General features: G+C 33.2%; 1 protein-coding gene across 2 annotated transcripts in view; it reads right to left on the reverse strand.

Moving 5' to 3' along the window:
- CSMD3 (CUB and Sushi multiple domains 3) overlaps positions 1 to 21088 on the reverse strand; it is a 1213340-nt gene that overhangs the window by 712198 nt on the left and 480054 nt on the right. For both annotated transcript variants that reach the window (XM_030795533.1, XM_003256134.3), the window contains one exon: positions 587 to 711. In XM_030795533.1, the coding sequence (XP_030651393.1) occupies positions 587 to 711 (125 nt within the window). The remainder of the gene's footprint in view (positions 1 to 586; positions 712 to 21088) is intronic.

Consider the following 21088-nt stretch of genomic DNA (forward strand, 5'->3'; position numbering starts at 1 on the left):
CACATATATATACCTCCAGTAATTCAAGATAAGATATATATATATATATCTTACATATATATACACATATGCAGATCAGATATATATTTATATCTTATTTGGAATTATTGATAATGTGATATATAAAGCCAGAGAACTAAATGGTTTGTTCTAGATTAAATTAACTAACTGTAGAACCTGTGCTCTACCTTGACTGCTACCAAGTATTGTAGACACAGACACATAAGCAATTCAAATGGCAAACTATGCAAGTGGAGGAGAAATTACGGCTTTAAAATATCTGTATCATTGCTTATACAGACAGGGTAATTGTGATTTTCAAAAAATGCTGACAATGTTTCCAGAGTCTTGTATTACATACTTTATGCTTCAGTCTACGTTGTATGATTATTAGATTGGAAATTCCTTGGGAACCTAATAGAGTGATTCACATTTTGCAGATTTTCTATAAATATCAATAAATATATGAGCACAATCTTTCCTTAAAGATTATATTATAATTCAAAGACTTAATTGCAACTTATACCCAATGAAATGAAGGTTAAACTATAAAATGTGTTCAGAGGGCATTATTATAAAACATTACCTTTACACACAGGCCTGTGATCACTCCAAGCAGCAAAAACTTCAGCTATCCGTTGACAGGTGATGCTCTTTGCGCCCTGTAGGACATAATCTTCATCACAAGAGAACTGCACAGTTGATCCAAGGCTAAAGTTAAATAAAAGAGAAAAAATATGATAAGAAAGATGCAACATAATAACTAGGCTTCACTTCTGCTGGCAATATCCAATAGGTCAAATATGTACTATAGTAACAAAAAGTATTTTGGAAAACAAAATGTGTAAGTATGACTTGTAGAAATGTAAAGCTATCATCAAATTTAATCATCTTGTTAATAGATGTAGAACGAAGGTCAAATAATTCACTAAGGGTACCATGCTAAGTAGGTGGTAAATGTGAATCAAAATGTGGCTATTCTGACTTGTACAGTGCTTGTGTTCATACCATATCATGGTGTTTTTCTGTCATGTATTTACATGTGTATGTTTGTAGATGTGTCTTTACATGTGTATGCATTTAGACACTCATTTGTGTCTATATACATGCACTTAATGTATTTAGAGATGCAAAATTATACTGATTGATTTTCATATGGTGTTTTTTCTAAAAAATATTTTAAATTTTTGTGGTGTATATCTTTATGGGGTACCTAAGATATTTTCATGAAGTCATGCAATATGAAATAATTAATCAGGGAGAATGAGGTGAATTTATCCTTTGTGTTACAAAAAATACGATTACATTCTTTTGGTTATTTTGAACTATATGATTAAGTTATTATTGACTATAGCTATCTTGTTTTGCTATCAAATAGTAGGTCTTTTTCATTCTTTCTATTTCTTTTTTTACCCATTAACCATACCCCTCTCCCTCCTAGCCCCCCCCCCCCCCGCCGCCCCACTAACCTTCCCAGCCTCTGGTAACCATTATTCTACTCTCTATATCCATAAGTTTAATTGCTTTGATTTTTAGATCCCTCAGATAAGTGAGAACATGTGATGTTTGTCTTTCTGTGTCTGGCTTAATTCGCTTAATAATCTCCAGTTCCACCCATGTTGTTGCAAATGACAGGGTTCCATACATTTTATGGCTAAATAATCCCTTAACGTGGCATAAAAAGTCCTACATGTCGTCTCTCACTCATCGTGACACCTGATCAGCATCTCTAGAAGTTAATCCATATAACCAAAGAGAGATAATATTTACAGTCTTCTTAGACCTCGTCATGACTCCAAGTTTTATTTAGACTACTCTTAGAGCTTGAGCAACCTTAAAAGTTTATATAATGGTCAATTATCTGCCTTTTCCTTCTTTCTCATCTCAGTAAAGGAAAACTCCATTCTTCATGTTGCTAAGGCCAAAAACCTTACAGTTATTCTTAATTCATCTTTTTGTCTTGCATTTCACAACCACTTCATCAGGAAAATCCTGTCGGCAACACATTAAAAATCCAGAATCTAACATTTTTCAGCCCTACAGTGTCAATAGGAATCTGAGCCACAATTTCTCATTCATATGATTGCAATTGTCTTTCTTGCTATGTTGTTAGTTTTTCCTCTTTCTGTTCTTGCCTCCCTGCAATCTATTCTTAAATAGTATCCAGAGCAAACTTTTTAAAAGTTAGTTCAAATTATATCACTTTTGTACTTTCAAATTTCCCATCCCTGTTTCACTCAGAATAAAGGGATCACCTGTTTCACTCATAATAAAGAGATTGCCCTTAAAATTGCCAGTGTGATTTGGTCTCTGCTAATTTGCAGAATTAATTTACTATGCTTTCTCTTTCCATCTCTGTTCTTCAGATTTATCGACTTCCTTGCTCTGGCTTGAAGATATTAAGCATGTGCCTCCCTCAGGGTCTTTACACTTGCTGTTATATCAATCTGGAAAACCATTTCTTCAGAAGTCCTGTATCTCCCATTTTCAATTGTTCTGGTTTCTCCTCACATGACATTTTATCCATAAGGCCCTCCCTTACTGCTCTGTGTAAAACAGCTACACCTATTCCATTATCTTCTTCCATGTTATTTCCTATATACTATCTAATGCACTGTTTATTTGTCTCCCTGCTTCCACTAAAAAAACCTCAAGTCTCTTATCTATTTTGTTTCCCAACATGTCAAATATTTCCAAAAGTATTGTAAGTTTATGTATGGATTTTTAAGAGTGATTAAAGCTATCTTTTGCAGATTTATTGGTTGCTAACATATAAGACTGTCTAATGCACTCAGATATGTCCTTATCCCTGTAACTGGAAAAATATTCTTTGTTAGGATACTCTCTCAAGGTTAATTAAATTTTTATAATCCACGGCACCCACTATTTCCCATTACCTGCTGCATTTGCTGTGCTCAAGAAAGAGCAAGAAAAATACTAATGTGATTGGAGCACAGAAAATAAAGAGAGGGGTATGTGAAATTAAGTCAAGGAAGCAATTAGGGGTTGTGGTTAGATTGGTTACAACTTTGTAGGCCATGATAAGGATTTTGACCCTCATTCTGAGAGAATTGGCCAATTGTTACAGGGGTTTAAGACAAGTGAATACTATGCTTTAAAATGAACTCATTGGCTTCTGAGTGAAGGATACAATTTAAGCGGCCAAAGATAGAAGCAAAGAGTTTAGTTAACAAGCTGTCACAGAAATCTGAGTTTTCATGGAGATGTTATGATGGCAACAAGTATTAGAAAAGTAGTAGCTATAAACTAATGATGGTATAAACTTTAGGAGTTGGAGGAAGAAGGCCCAGTACAGGGCCTGGCCCATAGGATTCATTTAATTACTATTTTCTCACTAACATAATAAATTAATGATCTGTCATGGTTACCATATTTGTCACAGATGATTATGATATTCTAGTTCTAACCAGGCTCTTCTTGATAAAAGTAATAAATGACATCTTGTTTAAGTGATAGGTGTTTGAGCATGTTTCTTTTGACTAAAGAAAATTAATTCACTTAGCTTGGAGACAGGAAATTGATAATAATAATTATTATTATTATTATAAAATAATAAATGTAACTGTTTTGCTACTATGCTAAAGATTATCAGTAATGGTCTCTGAAGCTTCTACACTTATTTTTCCCCTACAGATTAGCCATCTCAACATGTTCTTCTCCCCTTAATACACTGGGAAAAGTAGTTTAGAGTAGTGGTGAACAGCTTAAGCTACAGAATCACAGGTATCTCCTTTCAAATACTAACTCTGCCCTAAACTTCAGCTTTCTTGTCTGTTGTGATAAAGTAATGAAATATTATTTATAAACTACACAGTGTCTATCACATACCAAGCACTCAGTTATTTCCCTCAGTTAGATTAAAATGAAGTCCTCATAGTCTAGGGGTTTTTGTCTTTTAAGGTCATTTTGAGTATCTCTGTATTCCTCCATTTGTCCCAACTTTAAAATTTCATCTCATAATTATATTTAAGTTCTGGTGGGGGAAATTTATTTTTGTCCATTTATAAAGTTTATATTCTCACATCCCATATCTCCCTAACATGCACCTTATGTTCCAAATACCATTACCTGTAATTTACTTTTTCTCATACCTTTGGTCTTTCTACAACATCTACTCTGCCAGGAATTCTCATTTTCCTCATTTAGCTTAATCATTATTAAGATTTGATTTTAATTTTAGGTTACACATGAAGCTCTTATTAATTTATCCGTTAAGAATTAAATATTTTCCTTTGGGAGGCCAAGGCGGGAGGATTACAAGGTCAGCAGATTGAGACCATCCTGGCTAACACGGTGAGACCCCGTCTCTACTAAAACTAAAAAAAAAAATTAGCTGGGCGTGTTGGTGGGCGCCTGTAGTCCCAGCTACTGGGGAGGCTGAGGCAGGAGAATGGCGTGAACCTGAGAGGCGGAGCTTGCAGTGAGCCCAGATCGCACCACTGCACTCGACAGAGGGAGACGCCGTCTCAAAAAAAAACAAAAAACAATTAAGTATGTTCATCTCTTTGTCCATTGCTTTCCCATACCTCAGTAGAACAATTGCTACAATGATTTAGGGGCTTAAGTTAAGCTGGAGCATTAAGAGAGAGAAATGGTGTAAAGATTAGAAGGTAGGAGGAAAGGAGCCTTCTCACCTAGATGAGAGGAATATTTTCTACCTTACTATTTTAGCTTAAGCTAGCTTATAAGATGCCATCTAAATGCATCATATATGACATTTTGGCCACATGGCCCATGGATGTCCTCTGATTTAGATTTTCTAGGTCTGCTCTATACTTTAAAGGATCTGTTTATGCTGCAGGAGGAGAGGGAATGGGATATTTTAAAATGAGGATTTAAATTTCTTTAAGCAGAATCCAAACTGCCAAAATGGCAAATATTTCTAATTACTCATTTGTATTGTATAAGCCATTAATTTCTTCCCCAATAATGAAGAAAAGCATCTATATTGGGCATTTGCAAACATCTCCATCCAGGATCACAGCTACACTTCAACATATTCTAGACCAAAAATATAAAAGTGCAAAACAACTCAGAGAGGACAGAAGTCAATTAAATAAGCAGCCTTTCCAGTAAAATCCAGGCTCAATAATCAGGAAATGGATATCTTAAACAAATGAACTGTGCTTTCATTGTATTAACTGTTTTAATATTTGAGTCAAACTTAAGAAAAACTTACACTAAGTCTCATTAAATGTGTGCGTGTGTGTGTGTGTGTGTGTGTGTTTGTGCGTGTATATGCATTCCTAGGAAAGTATTCAGTTACCATGAAATAACAAGGAGGACAAGCTGTATCCACTGAAATTCATCTGTCACCACAGAAGAGATGTCTGCCCTACCCAGCCAAATAAAATTTTCCACTTTAATAAGTTATTCATTCTGATACAACATTTCAAAACAAATGGCTAGGCACATTTTTAATTTGAAAGTACCAAGTCATAAGGCAAATGATATATAATGATATTGTTTGAAAAACTAGAGTTGACTTTCTCATGATTATGCTGGTCAATGTTTAAGTGCTGTCATCTTTTTAAAAATAATACTTATTTTGCAAAAACACCCTATAATATCAAAGCTGTCAGTAAGAGAAGATACGAGGTTTCTCAAAATACACAAATTTTTACCTATGTTGGCCCAAGATAGTGAATCTATAATTTTATTTACAATCAAATAGACAGGATATGAACAAATATAGAAGTATGGAAGGACAGATAATAGTGCTTGGGTCGTGGAAGAGGATCTAAAAAAAAAAACAAAGGAGGAATGAATCTTGACAGCATTACATCAAGAGTAAATTTGTCTGTACTTTTGTTGTTATTATTTTTTGGTCTATTTAAAAAGGTCTAGACAATTTCCTGACAGATGCAGAAATTTAACACTAAGTAGCAGATGCATATTTTTCAAAATTATCACTGTACAAATAGAAATTATCCAGGCATGACGGATGATCTAAAAATTAAAGTATCTGCAAACCATTTCTGTAGCAAAAAAATCAAAACACTAAACGTGAAGAAAATAACTATTACCAAAATGGTCACAATAATGCTGATTTAATATCTTTAAAAGTCTAATTATTCTCTAAATGTCTTTAAGCTAGCAATTTCAAAAATGAGTAATTGCACACTGGAATATCTAAGGTTATTTTACAATATGAGATTTTCTGTTTTAAAATTGTACAAGTATGTATTGCAGAAATTTTGAAAATTAAGATTAGCAAAAAAAAAAGTGAAAACCACTTAAGCTCTACACTGTCAAAGGTACTTTTGAGTCCAATTACAAAATTCTAGTTCTTCGCAAATTCGAATTATTTCTTTCTTCTTTCCTTCTTGTAAAATTGGAGCAAGTGAAGCTCCTTATAGAGGGGTCATTCCTCCAACTAGTTTGAGATTCAATCCACCCCGCCTTGTCATTACTTGTGCTATTAATTATTCCTTGTTTCCCTTGAATATTCAACTCTCATTTTAAGCTGGTAGTAAAAGTGATGGTATTAATCTATTTATTTGTAAGTCATAAAAATTAAATGTTAATAAACTTTATCCAAAGGGATGATAAATTACTTTACTTTCAAAATAGTTTGTTTCTGACTCTAAGTTACATTGATAAGCTTTGTTAGATATTACAAAGTATTTCATCTCATACCAAAACTTTTCTTCAAAATATAATGAATATCGTGTTTTTTTATACCTATTGCCTATTTCATTGACCTTATAAAATTAATGTCATTCTTTTGCAGAAATAATGTCATCCAAACCAAGACTATGCCCGATACAAAGAGAATTCAATTCAGCATTCACACACTTTCGTATTTCTTTACACTGTTGGTTATAATCAGTCTGGATATTGTTACTGGATATCTTGCTTTGTGGAATGCTTAAGGTCACTCACTACCTCATTCAATATTTATGCCAACTACTGCCCTATTTAATAACCCCAAGCTTGGTCATTTGTGTACAATTTCAAGTATACTAGAATGATAATAATGCTACCTGTCTGCCCCTCTAATACTCGGCTTCAGATAAATTCTATCACTAGGAGTACATCCTTCTTCTTGTAGATTTACTTCCCCTACTTATTATACTTCTATGAAACATAACATAATGTACTCAAAAATAGTGTAATTCCAAAAGAAGCAATATTCTGGAAAAAGGAAAAATCCCAAAAGAAATAGATTGTTCAGAGAGAAACCCAAAAGCCGTAGGCAAGTGCATTAGTTAATATAGATTTTCATATGACAACAGCTAGTTAAATAGCTAACCAAGCTAAAAGCAAATGTCACAGAAAAAGTTGTAATTTCAAACCTTCAAGAGAAAGCATACTGATTATTATCATAGAGTCCTTTTCGTTAACCTCCAAAATTAACTGTGGTGAACTTCTCAGAATCCTCAAAAATCCTTGCTATAATACCCAATAAGATTTCAAGATTTTAAATTTAGTACAACTATTAAAAATGTGAGAGCTGAAGATTTTATTTTTATTTTGATAATTCTTTTTATGGAGACTAAGACATAAATACTTGTCACTATATGATGTTTTTATTATGTTTTGCATTATGTCTTATATATAACATTCACTAGATCAGATTTTGTGTCTTAATTAAACAAATTTTAATAGATCTTCAATTCTACATAAGCACAATATTTTTATATAACAAGTGAAGTATGGTATAGATCCATAACTGTGTTACAAAGTAAGAAAAGGCATATAGTAGGATAATGATATCCTTTGATAGAAAAAAGGCAATAAAATAAAGTGCTTTTTAAGGCTACTAGTAGAATGCGTTAGAAAGTAACATGAAAATGTTCAGAAAAATTACAATATACATACACTTAAGTGGCAAAATATAATTTAATTAAAAGCTTAAATAATTTTTTTTTCTGTGACAGAAATGTTTTTAAGACATGAGTTAAAATCATTTGAATATAATAAAGCTTTCAAATAGTATTAAATGAAGATCTATGTTTGGGATCATTTTTGTTGGTATGATCATAGGAAAGAAAGTGGTTAAGATTATAAATTAGAACTTGGTTATACAATCCCTTCAAATAAAAAAGTAAAATAAAATTAGTGTGAGAACTAATAAATGAAATAATTTAATTCTATATTGTTTAGGTTGGTAAGCTTCCTAATGATTTCCACAACATGCTACTTTGAAGTTCACATGTAGGCATATTCATACAATACGCCTCTTTAAGCCATAAGGCAAGGTTAACATCTCATTTTTGTGACATAAACTTTAACTGTTCCCATTGCCATATCACTCCCTGTGTTCTCATCCCTATACTGCTATTAGACAGCAATAAACTAAATAATGTAATTAGGATAAACCTATTTGTATCTAATTTTTCCAGGCTTATATTACATTAAACTTTGATCTCTTAATAGTGGCAACACATTAATTATATTTTAAAAAGCCCCAGAAGACTGTGGCCCTATATTTAAGAACAGCAGTCAGAGAGAAATAAACCAGTTGAAGTAGCGGTTTAAATAGTTAAAGTCAAACCCACCTCAGAGTAGGGAAACATTATAGAGGCATAGATGAACTGAGCTTTGTGATACACAATGTTATAAATTATCCAAAATGATCGTTTATCTTTAATCCTAATATAAATTATTAAAAGAATATTAAAAATTTATATTTGAATAGAGCATTCTAGTTTACAAAGTACTTTCCTGTATAAAATCCCACTTGATCTACTCCTGATGTTTTTACCAGTTAATGTCACAGAAATTTGCAAGAGCAACCCACAAGGCACTTTGTGAATGATATTTAAAGTGCAAAGACTGACGTGCATAGCAACTACCTCATTGTCTGTGAACTGTTCAATCTTTTATACATTGGAAGGACCAGTTAGATTAAACACTGACTACCTATGTTTAATATTTACCCCTTGAATCCTATATGGAGGTGCTGACAAGGAATAATAAATTATTGCATATGTCAGTAATGTAAATTTAGAATATTAAGTTGCTATTGCCATATTAAGCCTATAATATAAAATCAACTTTTCCACCTTCAATTTATCAATATTATAGTCCATTGAGAAAAATTTTGAGTAGAATAAATTAGGTTACCTTTAGATGAGTTACAGCTGTCATATTCCATGAATCAATTAGCTTTTTATTAAAATAAATCTGCCAAAGCAAACATACCTCAAATACTTCATCATGTTTTTTTATGTTGCTGTGTCTCTTTGATGAATAAAATGTGAACTTAGAAGGTAGGGGTATTTTGTTTTTAAATCATTTTCATTTAACATAATGACTATGCTATAAAGCACTTCCTCTAATCATAAAGATTAAACTATCCTGATTTAAACAACTTTGCAATTAATGTCTCTTCTTGCATTAGAAATGCCTTTCCAACACTCTCTTCAATAAATGGTGCTGGGAAAACTGGATATCCATTACAGAGGAATGAAACTAGACCTTTATTTCTCACCATATAAAAAATCAACTCAAAATGGATTAAAGACTTAAATGTAAAATCCGAAACTATAAAACTACTAAAAAAAAAAAAAAAAAAACAACTTAGGGAAAATGTTCTAGGGAACTTGTCTAGGAAAAGATTGTATGGCTGAAACTTCAAAATCACAGGAAACAAAAAAAATAGACAAATGGGACTACAGTAAACCAGAAAGCTTTCACATAGCAAAGGAAACAATCAACAAAGTAAAAAGACAACCTGTTGAATAGGAGAAAATATTTACAAATTACTCCTCTGACAAGGGAGTAATATTCTGAATTTAAAAGGAAATCAAACAACTCAATAGCAAAAATATAAATAATCCCATAAAAGTGGGCAAAGGGTCTGAATTTGACATTTCTTAAAGGAAGACATACAAATGGCAAACACATATATCAAAAATGTTCAACATCACTAATCATCAGAGAAATGCAAATCAAAACCACAATGAGATATCATCTTACCACAGTTAGAAGGGCTATTACCATAAAGACCTAAAGTAACAAATGCTGGTGAGGATGCAGAGGAAAGGTAACTCTTACACACTGTTGGTGGAGATGTAAATTAGTACAGTCATTATGGGAGGCAGTATGAAGAATTCTCAAAAAACTAAAAGTAGAACTACCATAAGAACCAGCAATCCCACCACTGGGTATTCATCCAAAGGAAAGGAATTCAGCCCTTTGGGATATCTGCATTCCCATGTTTATTGCAACACTATTCACAACAGCTAAGATATGAAATCAATCTAAGTGTCTATCAGCAGATGAATGGACAAATGTAGTATGTATACACAAGGAAATACTATTCAATCACAAAATGAATGAAATCCTATCATATGCAGCAACATGGATGGAACTTCATATCACATTGTTAAGTAAAATAAGCCAGACACAGAAAGACAAAATATCACAAATTTTTATGCATATGTGCGAGCTAAAAATGTTCATCTCATAGACATAGAAAGTCGAAAGATAGTATTTTTAGTAGAGACGGGGTTTCACCATGTTAGCCAGGATGGTCTCAATCTCCTGACCTCGTGATCCGCCCGCCTTGGCCTCCCAAAGTGCTGGGATTACAGGCTACTTGGGAGGCTGAGGCAGGAGAATGGCGTGAACCCAGAAGGCGGAGCTTGCAGTGAGCAGAGATCGTGCCACTGCACTCCAGCCTGGGAGACAGAGCGAGAAAAAAAAAAAAAAAAAAAAAAAAAGACAGATAGTTACCAGAGGCTGGGAAGGGTTTGCAGTGTGTGTGTGCATGGGAGGGGGTACAAACAGAGGTTGGTTAATGGATACCTACAGTTGGATAGAAGGAATAATTTCAGTATTTGATAGCACAGTAGGGTGACTATAGTTAACAAGATATTGTATATTTCAAAATAGCTATAAAAGAAGATTTGAAATGTTTCTAAGAGAAAGAAATGGTAAATGTTCAAGGTGATGGCTATCCAAATACCCTGATTTGATCATTACACATTCTATGCATGTATCAAAATATCATATGTTCCCCATAAACATGTACAAATATTACACATCAATAAAATATATAAAAAGTATTTCTGGTAAAAACAAAAATAAAAATAAGAAATAGTGCTTTACTAAATGTTAGGCAAATTTAGTATCAGCTTTATAAAATCAAATCGTGGGTTGGGGAGTTGGGAGTAACTGCAAGATGACCTCTGAGATTTTTTTCCAGCTATAAAATTCAAGAAGTCTCTAAGAATAGATATGGTGCTAAAATACAAATAGATAGTTGTATAAGATGTTATCAAGTGGTATATAATGATAAAAAATCTCTATTATTCAGAATTGGGCTATAGATTCCCTTAACTCTAAAAGAAAATTAAGCCCCAAGCATTCTGTAATGGTATGAAATAGAATAGCTCAAATTTTTCACCAGTTTGTAATATGAGCTGGTTTAAAACGTTACAAATTTTACACCAAATTGTAATACCAGCTCTGCGAAGTATTACAATATACCTTCCCATGATTGTTAGAAAAGACATGGTCTTATATTTGCTGTCTTTCCACCATCTCTTCACCATCTCTCCACCAAGTCCTAGGCCAGCTGGAGCTCATAATGCATTAAACAGCAGAAATAGAAATGGAGTGCATCACACTCTGATACTCTGAATCATAGATCAGAGAAGGGTTCTATATAATGATTTCTGAATAAGTGAATGTGTAAACTGCTACCTTAAAGTCACTATTTATATTTGAGGAATTAAAATTAGAATGACAAGAAATCTCATTATTTTACATTAAAAATAATTCAACATTTTTTTTTATGGTCAAATTAGAACCCAGTATGTTAGACTTAGCAAGTTCCAAAAGCCTGAGCTAGTGAGGGGGTAAAGACAGTTTTGCCGTGGGAATAGAAAGTTTACAAACTTTCTATTTCTAAGGGGAATCTAAAAAATACCACTAACATCTAGTTGAGGAGAGCAGGCCCCACAGGTTGCAGACAGGCATACAGAAGTACACTAAAGGTCTGGGAAGATCAGCAACAACCTTTTATGAGTCACTGGGATATGAGCTAAGACTGTAAACTCTTGAAGGGAAAAATTACATCGTATTCATCCTTTTATCTAGGGTTTAGCCCAATGTCTGCAGTGGGTACACAGTGGGTATTGGCTGAGTACATGAGTGGAAGGAAGAACGCACTAGGATAAGGCATACTAGTTTAAATGCAGTCATGATGCAGAGCCCGGAAAGCTTTGTGGATGTTACACATTGTAATTACAAACATCGTGTTGTTTTTCTGGACTCTGACAGTGGATGGAGAAGTAGCTGGTTCTTGCAACAAGTCTTAATAAAATTCAAGATAACAGTACCAGCATCTATTTTTTTTATGGCATATTTTGCCCTCTATTCCTTTACTGGCTAAAAGTACAGTTCCCAAAATATGTTGAGCTTTTTGGGTTGCTGAATAGAACATACAGATTGCTACAGCATACTTTAAATTTTTGAAGGAAACACAGATATCCATCATGAATTGTGCAAACTACTAGCTTGAAGTAATTCAGTTTCAATATTATACAACTATTAATATATTCCTTTCAATGACATCTTTTGATGATGCTGGATTTTCAGTGGCTGCTCTGATGAAAAGCAAATATCACACCATTTTGCTGTGGAGCATAAAATGAGGGTGGTAACATCAAATCTGAGTCCAAGGTTTGAGAAATTGTGCAGTGCACAATGCTAAGTTTTTAGGACATAAATTCATAAGTTGTTTAGCCAGTTACTAAACAGAAGTGTTGGGTATTCCTTTGGGCCTGGGAGCCTGGAAAAAAAATTACTAAGACATTCAGGACACTGTGATGCAAAAATATTTGGGAACTTCTTGTGCTAAGACTTTGCACGTCACTCTGTGAATCTAGATGTACAGTGTGCAAATATTTTCTTCCATTCGGTAGGCTGTCCCTTCATTATTGTGTCCTTTTCTGTGCAAAAGGTTTTTATTTTGTATAACCCTTTTACTGATTTTGTTTTTTTGCCTGTGCTTTTGGGGTCATATCAAAAAATCATTGCCCAGACCAATGTCATGAAGCTTATTTTCTAGGTTGTTTATAGTAGTTACATAGCTTTGGGCCTTACATTAAATACCTAAATTTATTTTGAGTTGATTCTTGATGTGAGATAAGGGTCTAGTTTCATTCTTCTGCACATGAATATCCAATTTTTCCAATACCATTTATTGAAGAAAGTGTCCTTTTCTTATGGCGTGTTCTTGGCACATTTGGTGAAAATCAATTGGCTTTAAATGCATGAGCTTTTGCTGGCTTCTCTATTCTGTTCCATTGGTCTCTCCTTGTTTTAATGCCAATACTATGCTGTTTTGGATACTATAGTTTTGTAGTATATTCTGAAGTCAGATGGTATGATAGTTCCAGATTTGTTCTTTTGCTAAAAATTGCTTTGGTTATTTGAAATCTATTGTGCTTTCATGTGAATTTTAAGGTTTTTATTTTATTTTATTTTTGTATTTCTGTATAGAATGTCATTGGTATTTTGTTTGAGAATGCACTGAATCTGTAGATTGCCATGGTTAGTACGGACACTTTTTTCATGAGCATGGGATATCTTCCTATTTATTTGTAACTTATTTAATTTCTTTCATCAATATTTTATAGTTTTCAGTGTAGAAATCTCTCACCTTTTTTGTTAAATTTAGATATGCTTCAAAAACAAAAAAGATGCCATAATGACTAGATTAGAGTGGGAAATAAGAAGAATGATCCAAAATGAGCTCAATTATGAAAAAAAAAACAAAACAAAAACAGGTTGTATGGGGATTTTTTAAAAGTATCAATTTATTCTAACTGCAAGGGGGGAGTCATTGAAGAATTTTAAGCAGAAAAGTGATGTGATTTGATATAGTTTTAAAAATACTGCTTTGTTTTGTGGTGAATGCATTACAGATGACAATAGCAGTAGAAGAGAGATGGTTTAGGATGTTTGAATGGTCTAAGTGAGAGATGATAGTGGCTTGCATTAGGAAGGTTTTAATTGAAATGGAGAATATTGGATATTTTTAGAATATGCCTTGGAATAAAATCTCAAGTACGGGTAGAACTTCTTGATGGATTCGATATGGAGAGGTGCAACTAAGAGCAGTTACTAGTTTTACAAAGACTTTAATGAAAAAAATGCTAATATAGTCTGTTGTCACAGACTTCCTCGCTTCTGCTATTTCCACATTTAGTTTAACAGTGACTTTATATTTCCCTTCTTTCTTCTACTCCAAGTCTCTTGCCTCTGTCTTATTTTATCTATCTTGCTAACCCTCAAAATATTCTCATTACTTGGACATCTCTTCTCCTTGTGTCTCATTCCCTAATTTCCTTCTCTTATTCTCATTTTACTTCCATACCTATGATCCATGTCATTATGTTAAATAATTAAAATCATATTGCTTCTTTCACTTTGTCCAAGTCACAGCACTTACAACATAATAAGGATATTTTCTTTAGCAAAATTTACATACACATAATAAAGCTGAAGGTCACTCCTATGGAAACTTACAGAATATTAAATAGACTAATAATTCAAATTTTGCAACGAAGGGTCTAATTTGACTTTTTGAATTTGTATATAGGTTTTCTTTATCTTTAATCGTGACACTAGAAGGAAGCTTTAGTATTCCTTTTTACTATAACTTTTTTTTCAAAAACACCCTTGTAATTAAAAATGTGTGGCATAAAATGTATTCAATGATCTCACTTTTATAGAACTGAAATTACTCTTGGTATACCCAAAATATTCTAACACTACTCAGGCAGAAAAACTCAGTTTATCTAGAAATACTTCAATTCATCAAAATTATTCCCAAAATATACTCACACTACCCAGCCAGAAATAATTGGCTTATCTATAAATATTTGTATTGATCAAAATTATTTCCTAAATATAATACATCGATATATTTCTAAATATGTACATTTAAACTTTACTTCAATAAAATATTACCACAATTTAAATTACCTGTGGCCTCAATTGTTACTTTTTATTTTTATTATTTTTCACATTAACATTGCAATTACAGCTTGTTTTCTCCCTCCAGCAATGAGGAGACCATAAGGGTAAAGTAGACAATCTAGAGTATAGAAAATGTGATAAGGTGTGCACAGGGTATTAGGCTTTGTTATTCATGTTATTTTCTTTTAAGTTTGCCTATCCAACTTGAGTATTTTTATAATTCATATATTTTAAATGTCCTATCAGTTTAGATAACATAGCTGGAGGAGATTTCAAAAATCTAGTCCTACTCTTTCTTCTATATATTTATACAACTTGAAATATATTTCTTTTTTTTAAGAGCTAGTTTTTATATGGTAATAATGTACTGAGCAGTTTGAGTCACAAGAAACGAAAGAACAGTTATGCTTTTATTACTCTTTGTTTTTGGACGTAAGTAATAATGTCTTTTCTTTTTTTTTGAGACAGAGTCTCTCTCTGTCACCTATTTTGGAGTGCAGTGGCACGATCTTGGCTCACTGCAACCTCCGCCTCCTGGGCTCAAGCGATTATCCTGCCTCAGCCTCCCAAGTGGTTGGGATTACAGGTGCCCACCACCATTCCTGGCTAACTTTTGTATTTTTAGTAGAGACAGGGATTCGCCATGTTGGCCAGACTGGTCTTGAACTCCTGACCTCAGGTGATCCGCCAGCCTCAGCCTCCCACAGTATTAAGATTACAGGCATGAGTCACTGCCCCCGGCAGGTAATATGTCTTTTAAGGTGCCATCCCAAAGAGGCCAGAAACACCTTTTCATACAGAGAACAGTAGAATAAGTAGTAATTGCAAAGACCAATGCAATTACTACTTATCTTACTGTTTCTGTATTGTCTGTATAACACAAGGAGAAGATGACAGTGCAAGTTTACTCAAATTCAATGCAGCAAGTGATTCTTAAGCATCTAAACATTTTTTGGAGATTGATGATTTAAAAAAGATAGTATCAGCATTCAAAAATAGAATAAATACTGAGCAGAAAGATAAAAGAAGCACACAGGTGAATTTTATTCAAGTCAAATGAGTTGTGAAAGTTGATCGTATGAATTGGTTCATTCTTGCCATACCCAACTAAAACAGTCGAGAAGCTAGGGGGGAAAAGCACTCAGAATATATAACATTGCTCTAGAAGTGTAATTCTCTGCAAGTCAGGCTGCTGAAACTGCCTGTTGTAACCTGAGACCAGTTTTATCTATAAATGCTGAAATAAGTTGCTGCAACATAAGGACGAATTTTGCCAACCCCCATCACTCACCAATGGGAGCTTGCCAGCTCCCTAGAACTTTATTAATGCCTATGAACTTTCTCAAAGAACAATATGTAACATTTCTCCTTTAATGAAACCTGCAACTTTCTCTTTATTCTTCCAACATACCAAAGACCACCTGGTCTGACTGTATACCTCGAATTGTGATTCTTTCTTCTCAAATAAAATGTTACATTTAGAGATTTGTCTCTACATTTTTATTTTGACTTTAACAGAGCCAAGAGAGCATTGATAAAAGTTATAAGGAACCAAGGCAGATGAAGGAAATTCATTTGAAGGATAGGTTTCTTATAGGTAAAGATTGGCAGAATCTTATTTTAGGAAGCAAGAGTAGCATGTGCAATATTACACAGCTGATTAAGGGTGGAGGCATTTGGAAGGACAATTTGTATTAAGCAACTAGTAAGTTAGAGGAAATGGTAGTTTTTACTTTTACATTGATTTATTAAAATACACACCACATGACTGAAATGAAATATTTTTCGGTAAGAGGCAAGTGTGGCATTCTGTAATGAAATATGACAAAAGTGGAAAGATAATGCCAGGAAGTTAGGTTTCCACTACATTGAGGAAGAAATTAAATGCTAGAATGCAAATATATAAGCAAGGGGGAAAAAGGATCAAACTGCAAGCCATACTCCCTGGGTACAAGGGAGTATTTTGTTACTGCTAAGTATAGGAACTTCTGGTATGTGAGTTTACTCATTAGTAAAATAGAAATATTGAAACCTACAGTGTGTTAATACATTTAAAAAAATTGTGTGAAAGTGCTTTTGAGTTAAAATATGATATACATATGTATATGATAACTGATATTATATCACCTCTTAATTCAATAGGTATGGGAAAAAACAAGTTTTTGATCAAGGAGTATTATTGCAATATTCAAAAGTGAGGGATCCTTTCCTGAAAGCCAAGTGTAATACTTCTTGTAACAGAATAAATAGAAGATAATTGCTTTTGTGCAGTTGAGAAGTTTTAAGTGAGTAAAGTAAAAGAGAGGGAACTGAAGATTACTAATGAATGAGATAGAAGTGGCATCAGTGTTGGAATGGATATTGGAAAACAATGAAGACTTTTAAATCTTCATTCATTGGGAAAACGACAGGAAAATAACAAAGAGAAAGCAAAGACAGGTAACCTAGCATTTATTAGCCCCTCTTTGTTCTGGGTACTTCACTAGGCAAGTTCATGAGTCTGAGATAATCTAGTCCTTCACTGTGGCATTTCAGTTTGGTACTACCCTTTCCATTTTTATTGAAAAGGAAAGACAACTTTGTGTAGAATAAATAACTTCCCCAAGTCAAGTAAAAAGAGCAATAGAACTTAAAATTAAGTTCATCTGATTCCAAATCCCATGCTTTTACAGATGCAATGACATACTTGTTTTGTAAAAAATACTAAGTTAATTGTTATAAAAAGTTGAAAATAAATATTCAACTCTCAGAAGAATAAAAATGATAAAGACCTGAGGGAAACATGGAAAGTCATGATTACAAACCCTTCAGAGGAGATCAGATTCTTGAAGAAAGAGTGAGTTTTGAAGTTGTAACTGTGAAAAATTTTTATTTTTAGGAAGGGAGAAGATAAAGTAGATTCAATAAAAGAGTGAAAAATGGGTAGTCAATGGCTACACTCAAGGAAACCAAGCTATTTCTTAGTCATTACATTCAAGAGAGCTTATAATAATTACAAATACTTATAGCAGTATGGTAAGGAAAGAACTGCCACAGATGTAGGCCATTCTTTAGGAAAGTTTACTTGTGAAGTGGGGAGAGACAGAACACTTTTGGAAGCTTCTATATACTAATGGTCTCTTTGTAATTACCAAAATAAGATTTATAACTAATATACTAGCATATTTAGAAAGTTCATGTTAGAAGAATGAGTGAAAATGACTTTATATTCAAACGTATGGTTGATTTACATTATGATAATAAACTTTTCCTGAATATACATTGTACAGTAGTGTTTTAATAGTACCAAATGAGTAGCATGTTCCCTGCTGTTTCACTGCTGAGATACACCAGCATTTTAATAATCCAGATACAAATCCAAAACTTGGAGTCCAAATTGTTATTTGATCTCAAGAGAAGCCCAGATTTATGTTCACATCTAGTGTGACATAAGAGATTTCAATATCTCTATTAAAATCTTCAAAATTCTCATTTTCTCTATATCTTCCTGTTCAGTCAGAAAAGGCATCAATTAAGTCCTTTCCCACAGAAAGAAAGTCTATGAATATAAGGATCCCACAAGCTGAGCTTTCCCAAAAAGTTGGTTATAATTTTAAGGGCATTTAAATTTTTAATTTATTTTTCAGCATAGAAAATGCTGCCAGCTTTATATCTCTTTGGCAGCATTTCTCCCTTTAAAAACTTGTTATATTCTATAGGTATTTCAAATTAGAAACAAAGCTTTTAAGATTTCAAAACACAGCTGCTGGGACTATCACCTAGGAGAGTAGAGCACAAATGGTAACCAAAATATAACAAGTAAGATACCTTACTTCTCCAAGGATTTTCTCATAGATTTCCTCAGTGATTATAAAAATATTGATTACGTGCAAACAAGACTATTTATGTTTCATCAATTGCTATCTATAAGCCATTTACTAATATGATGAATTTGAGGTCCTGCTATAGTCATGTGATTAGAAAATTAATGGAAAATGCCAAACTGCAGTTTTGCTGTTTTAATCAATTCCATTAATTACATTTATTGAGCTCTCTTTGTCACACATACAGAAACATGAATACTCATATCTGATTACAAGGTTCCTATACTCAGAAAAGTTTCTAAGAGACAAGAAAAAAAAACAGGTACTATAATGAAGGAAAACATGAGCTAAGAAGTTAAGAACCAGATAGTAACTGATTGGAAAAATAAGAAAAGCTTTATAAAAGAGGATTTTGAGTGAGCACTTGAAGAATATGTAAGATAACACAGGCAAAAATGCTAAGATATAACATTCTAGGAGGAAGAAACAACAGAACTAAGTAGTCACAGAAAATCAGACACATTTGAAGCCAACTATGTGGGACAATTTGTCACCACACAAAATATGAACAGAAGATTGGGAATATTTTGAAGCATTTTGAATGCCAACACTGAGTACTTTTTGTATAAATAGGTGACAGGAAAGCTCTGCTGGTGTTGAAGTTGGAAAAACACATTATTGTAGATGTTATGGATGGAAACTGTGGATGAGAAGGAGAAAAATCGGCAGCTTGTAAAACTGACATCACAATTTTCTAAAAATGTGTAAATAAACGACTAACTAAGACAATATCCATGGAAATGCAGGTGAGAGAACTATTCTTATCTCTTCTCCATCTCTTCATAATTGAAATATCTCTTGTATTCCTAAAGTTTTCATTCAAAGAGATTACTGCAATGCTAGGAAAATCATGAAACAGTAAATATCTGAGGTTGTAACAAACATACTAGAGAAAGATTTCAGTAACATATTATTAAAATAACATGTGTATATGTGCATATATATCACTTAGTTCAAATATAATATGAAATCATGTGTATGTCTTTATTTTCAATTTTAATAGAATTTATTTTCTAGAGAATTTTCAGGTTTATAAAATAATCACAGAGAGTACAGAGGTTTCCCAAACACTACCCCTCTTTCCCCAACATAATATAGTTTCTCCCATTATTAGTATTTTTTATTAGCATGGTACATTTTTTTGCAACGAATGAATCAACATTAAAATATTTTATTAATTAAAGTTCACAGATTACATTAGGGTTCACTCTTTGTGTTCTATGGGTTTTGACAAACACATAGTGTCATTATCCACTATTACAGTATCAGACAGAATAGATTCACTGCCCTTATATGTCCCCTGTGCACCCTCTCTTCATTCCTCACTTCATCCCCCTGAACTCTTGACAACCAGTCATTTTTTTTTACTGTCTCTGTAGTTTTGTCTTTTCCAGAATGTCTTACAGTTGAAATTTTACCTAGGAGCGTAATTGTTGGTAAACCCATGTTTAGTTTAAAAAAAAAAAAACTCTCAACGGCTGGCGTGAGTGTAAATTAGTTCAGCCACTGTGAAAGGCAGTTTTGCAATTTCTCAAAGAACTTAGAACTACCATTCAACCCAGTAATACCATTATTGGGTATATACCCAAAGGAAAATAAATTGTTCTACCATAAAGGCACATGCACAGGTATGTTCACTGCACAACTATTCACAATAGCAAAGACATGGAATCAACCAAAATGATCATTAGTGATAGACTGGATAAAGAAAATATGGTACATATATACTGTGAAATACTATGCAGCCACAAAAAATGAGTTCATGTCCTTTGCAGCAATATGTAGGAAGCTGGAGGCGATGGTCCTAAGCAAACTAACACAGGAATAGAAAACCAAATACCAAGTGTTCTCACTTACAAGTAGGAACTAAGCACTGTGTACACATGGACATAAAGAAGGGAACAACAGTCACTGGGGCCTACTTGAGGTTGGAGGGTGAGAGGAGGGTGAGGATCAAAAAACTACTTATTGGGCATTATGCATATTACCTGGGTGACAAAAAATAATCTGTACACCTTTTAAATCCCTGTGACATACAATTTACCTATGTAACAACCTGTATGTATACCCCTGAAACTAAAAGTTTGAAAATAATAAATTAAATCAAAAAACTGTCAGAATGTCTTCCAAAGTGGCTTTATTATTTTGCATTCCCACCAGCAGTACACGAACATTCCTGTTGTTTCACTTTCTCAGCAGCATTTTGTGTTGTCAGAGCTTTAGACTAGCTATTTTAATAGCTATGTAATCGTATCTGGTTG

Source organism: Nomascus leucogenys, chromosome 16 (assembly GCF_006542625.1).
Source record: "Nomascus leucogenys isolate Asia chromosome 16, Asia_NLE_v1, whole genome shotgun sequence".
NCBI classification, from domain to species: domain Eukaryota; kingdom Metazoa; phylum Chordata; class Mammalia; order Primates; family Hylobatidae; genus Nomascus; species Nomascus leucogenys.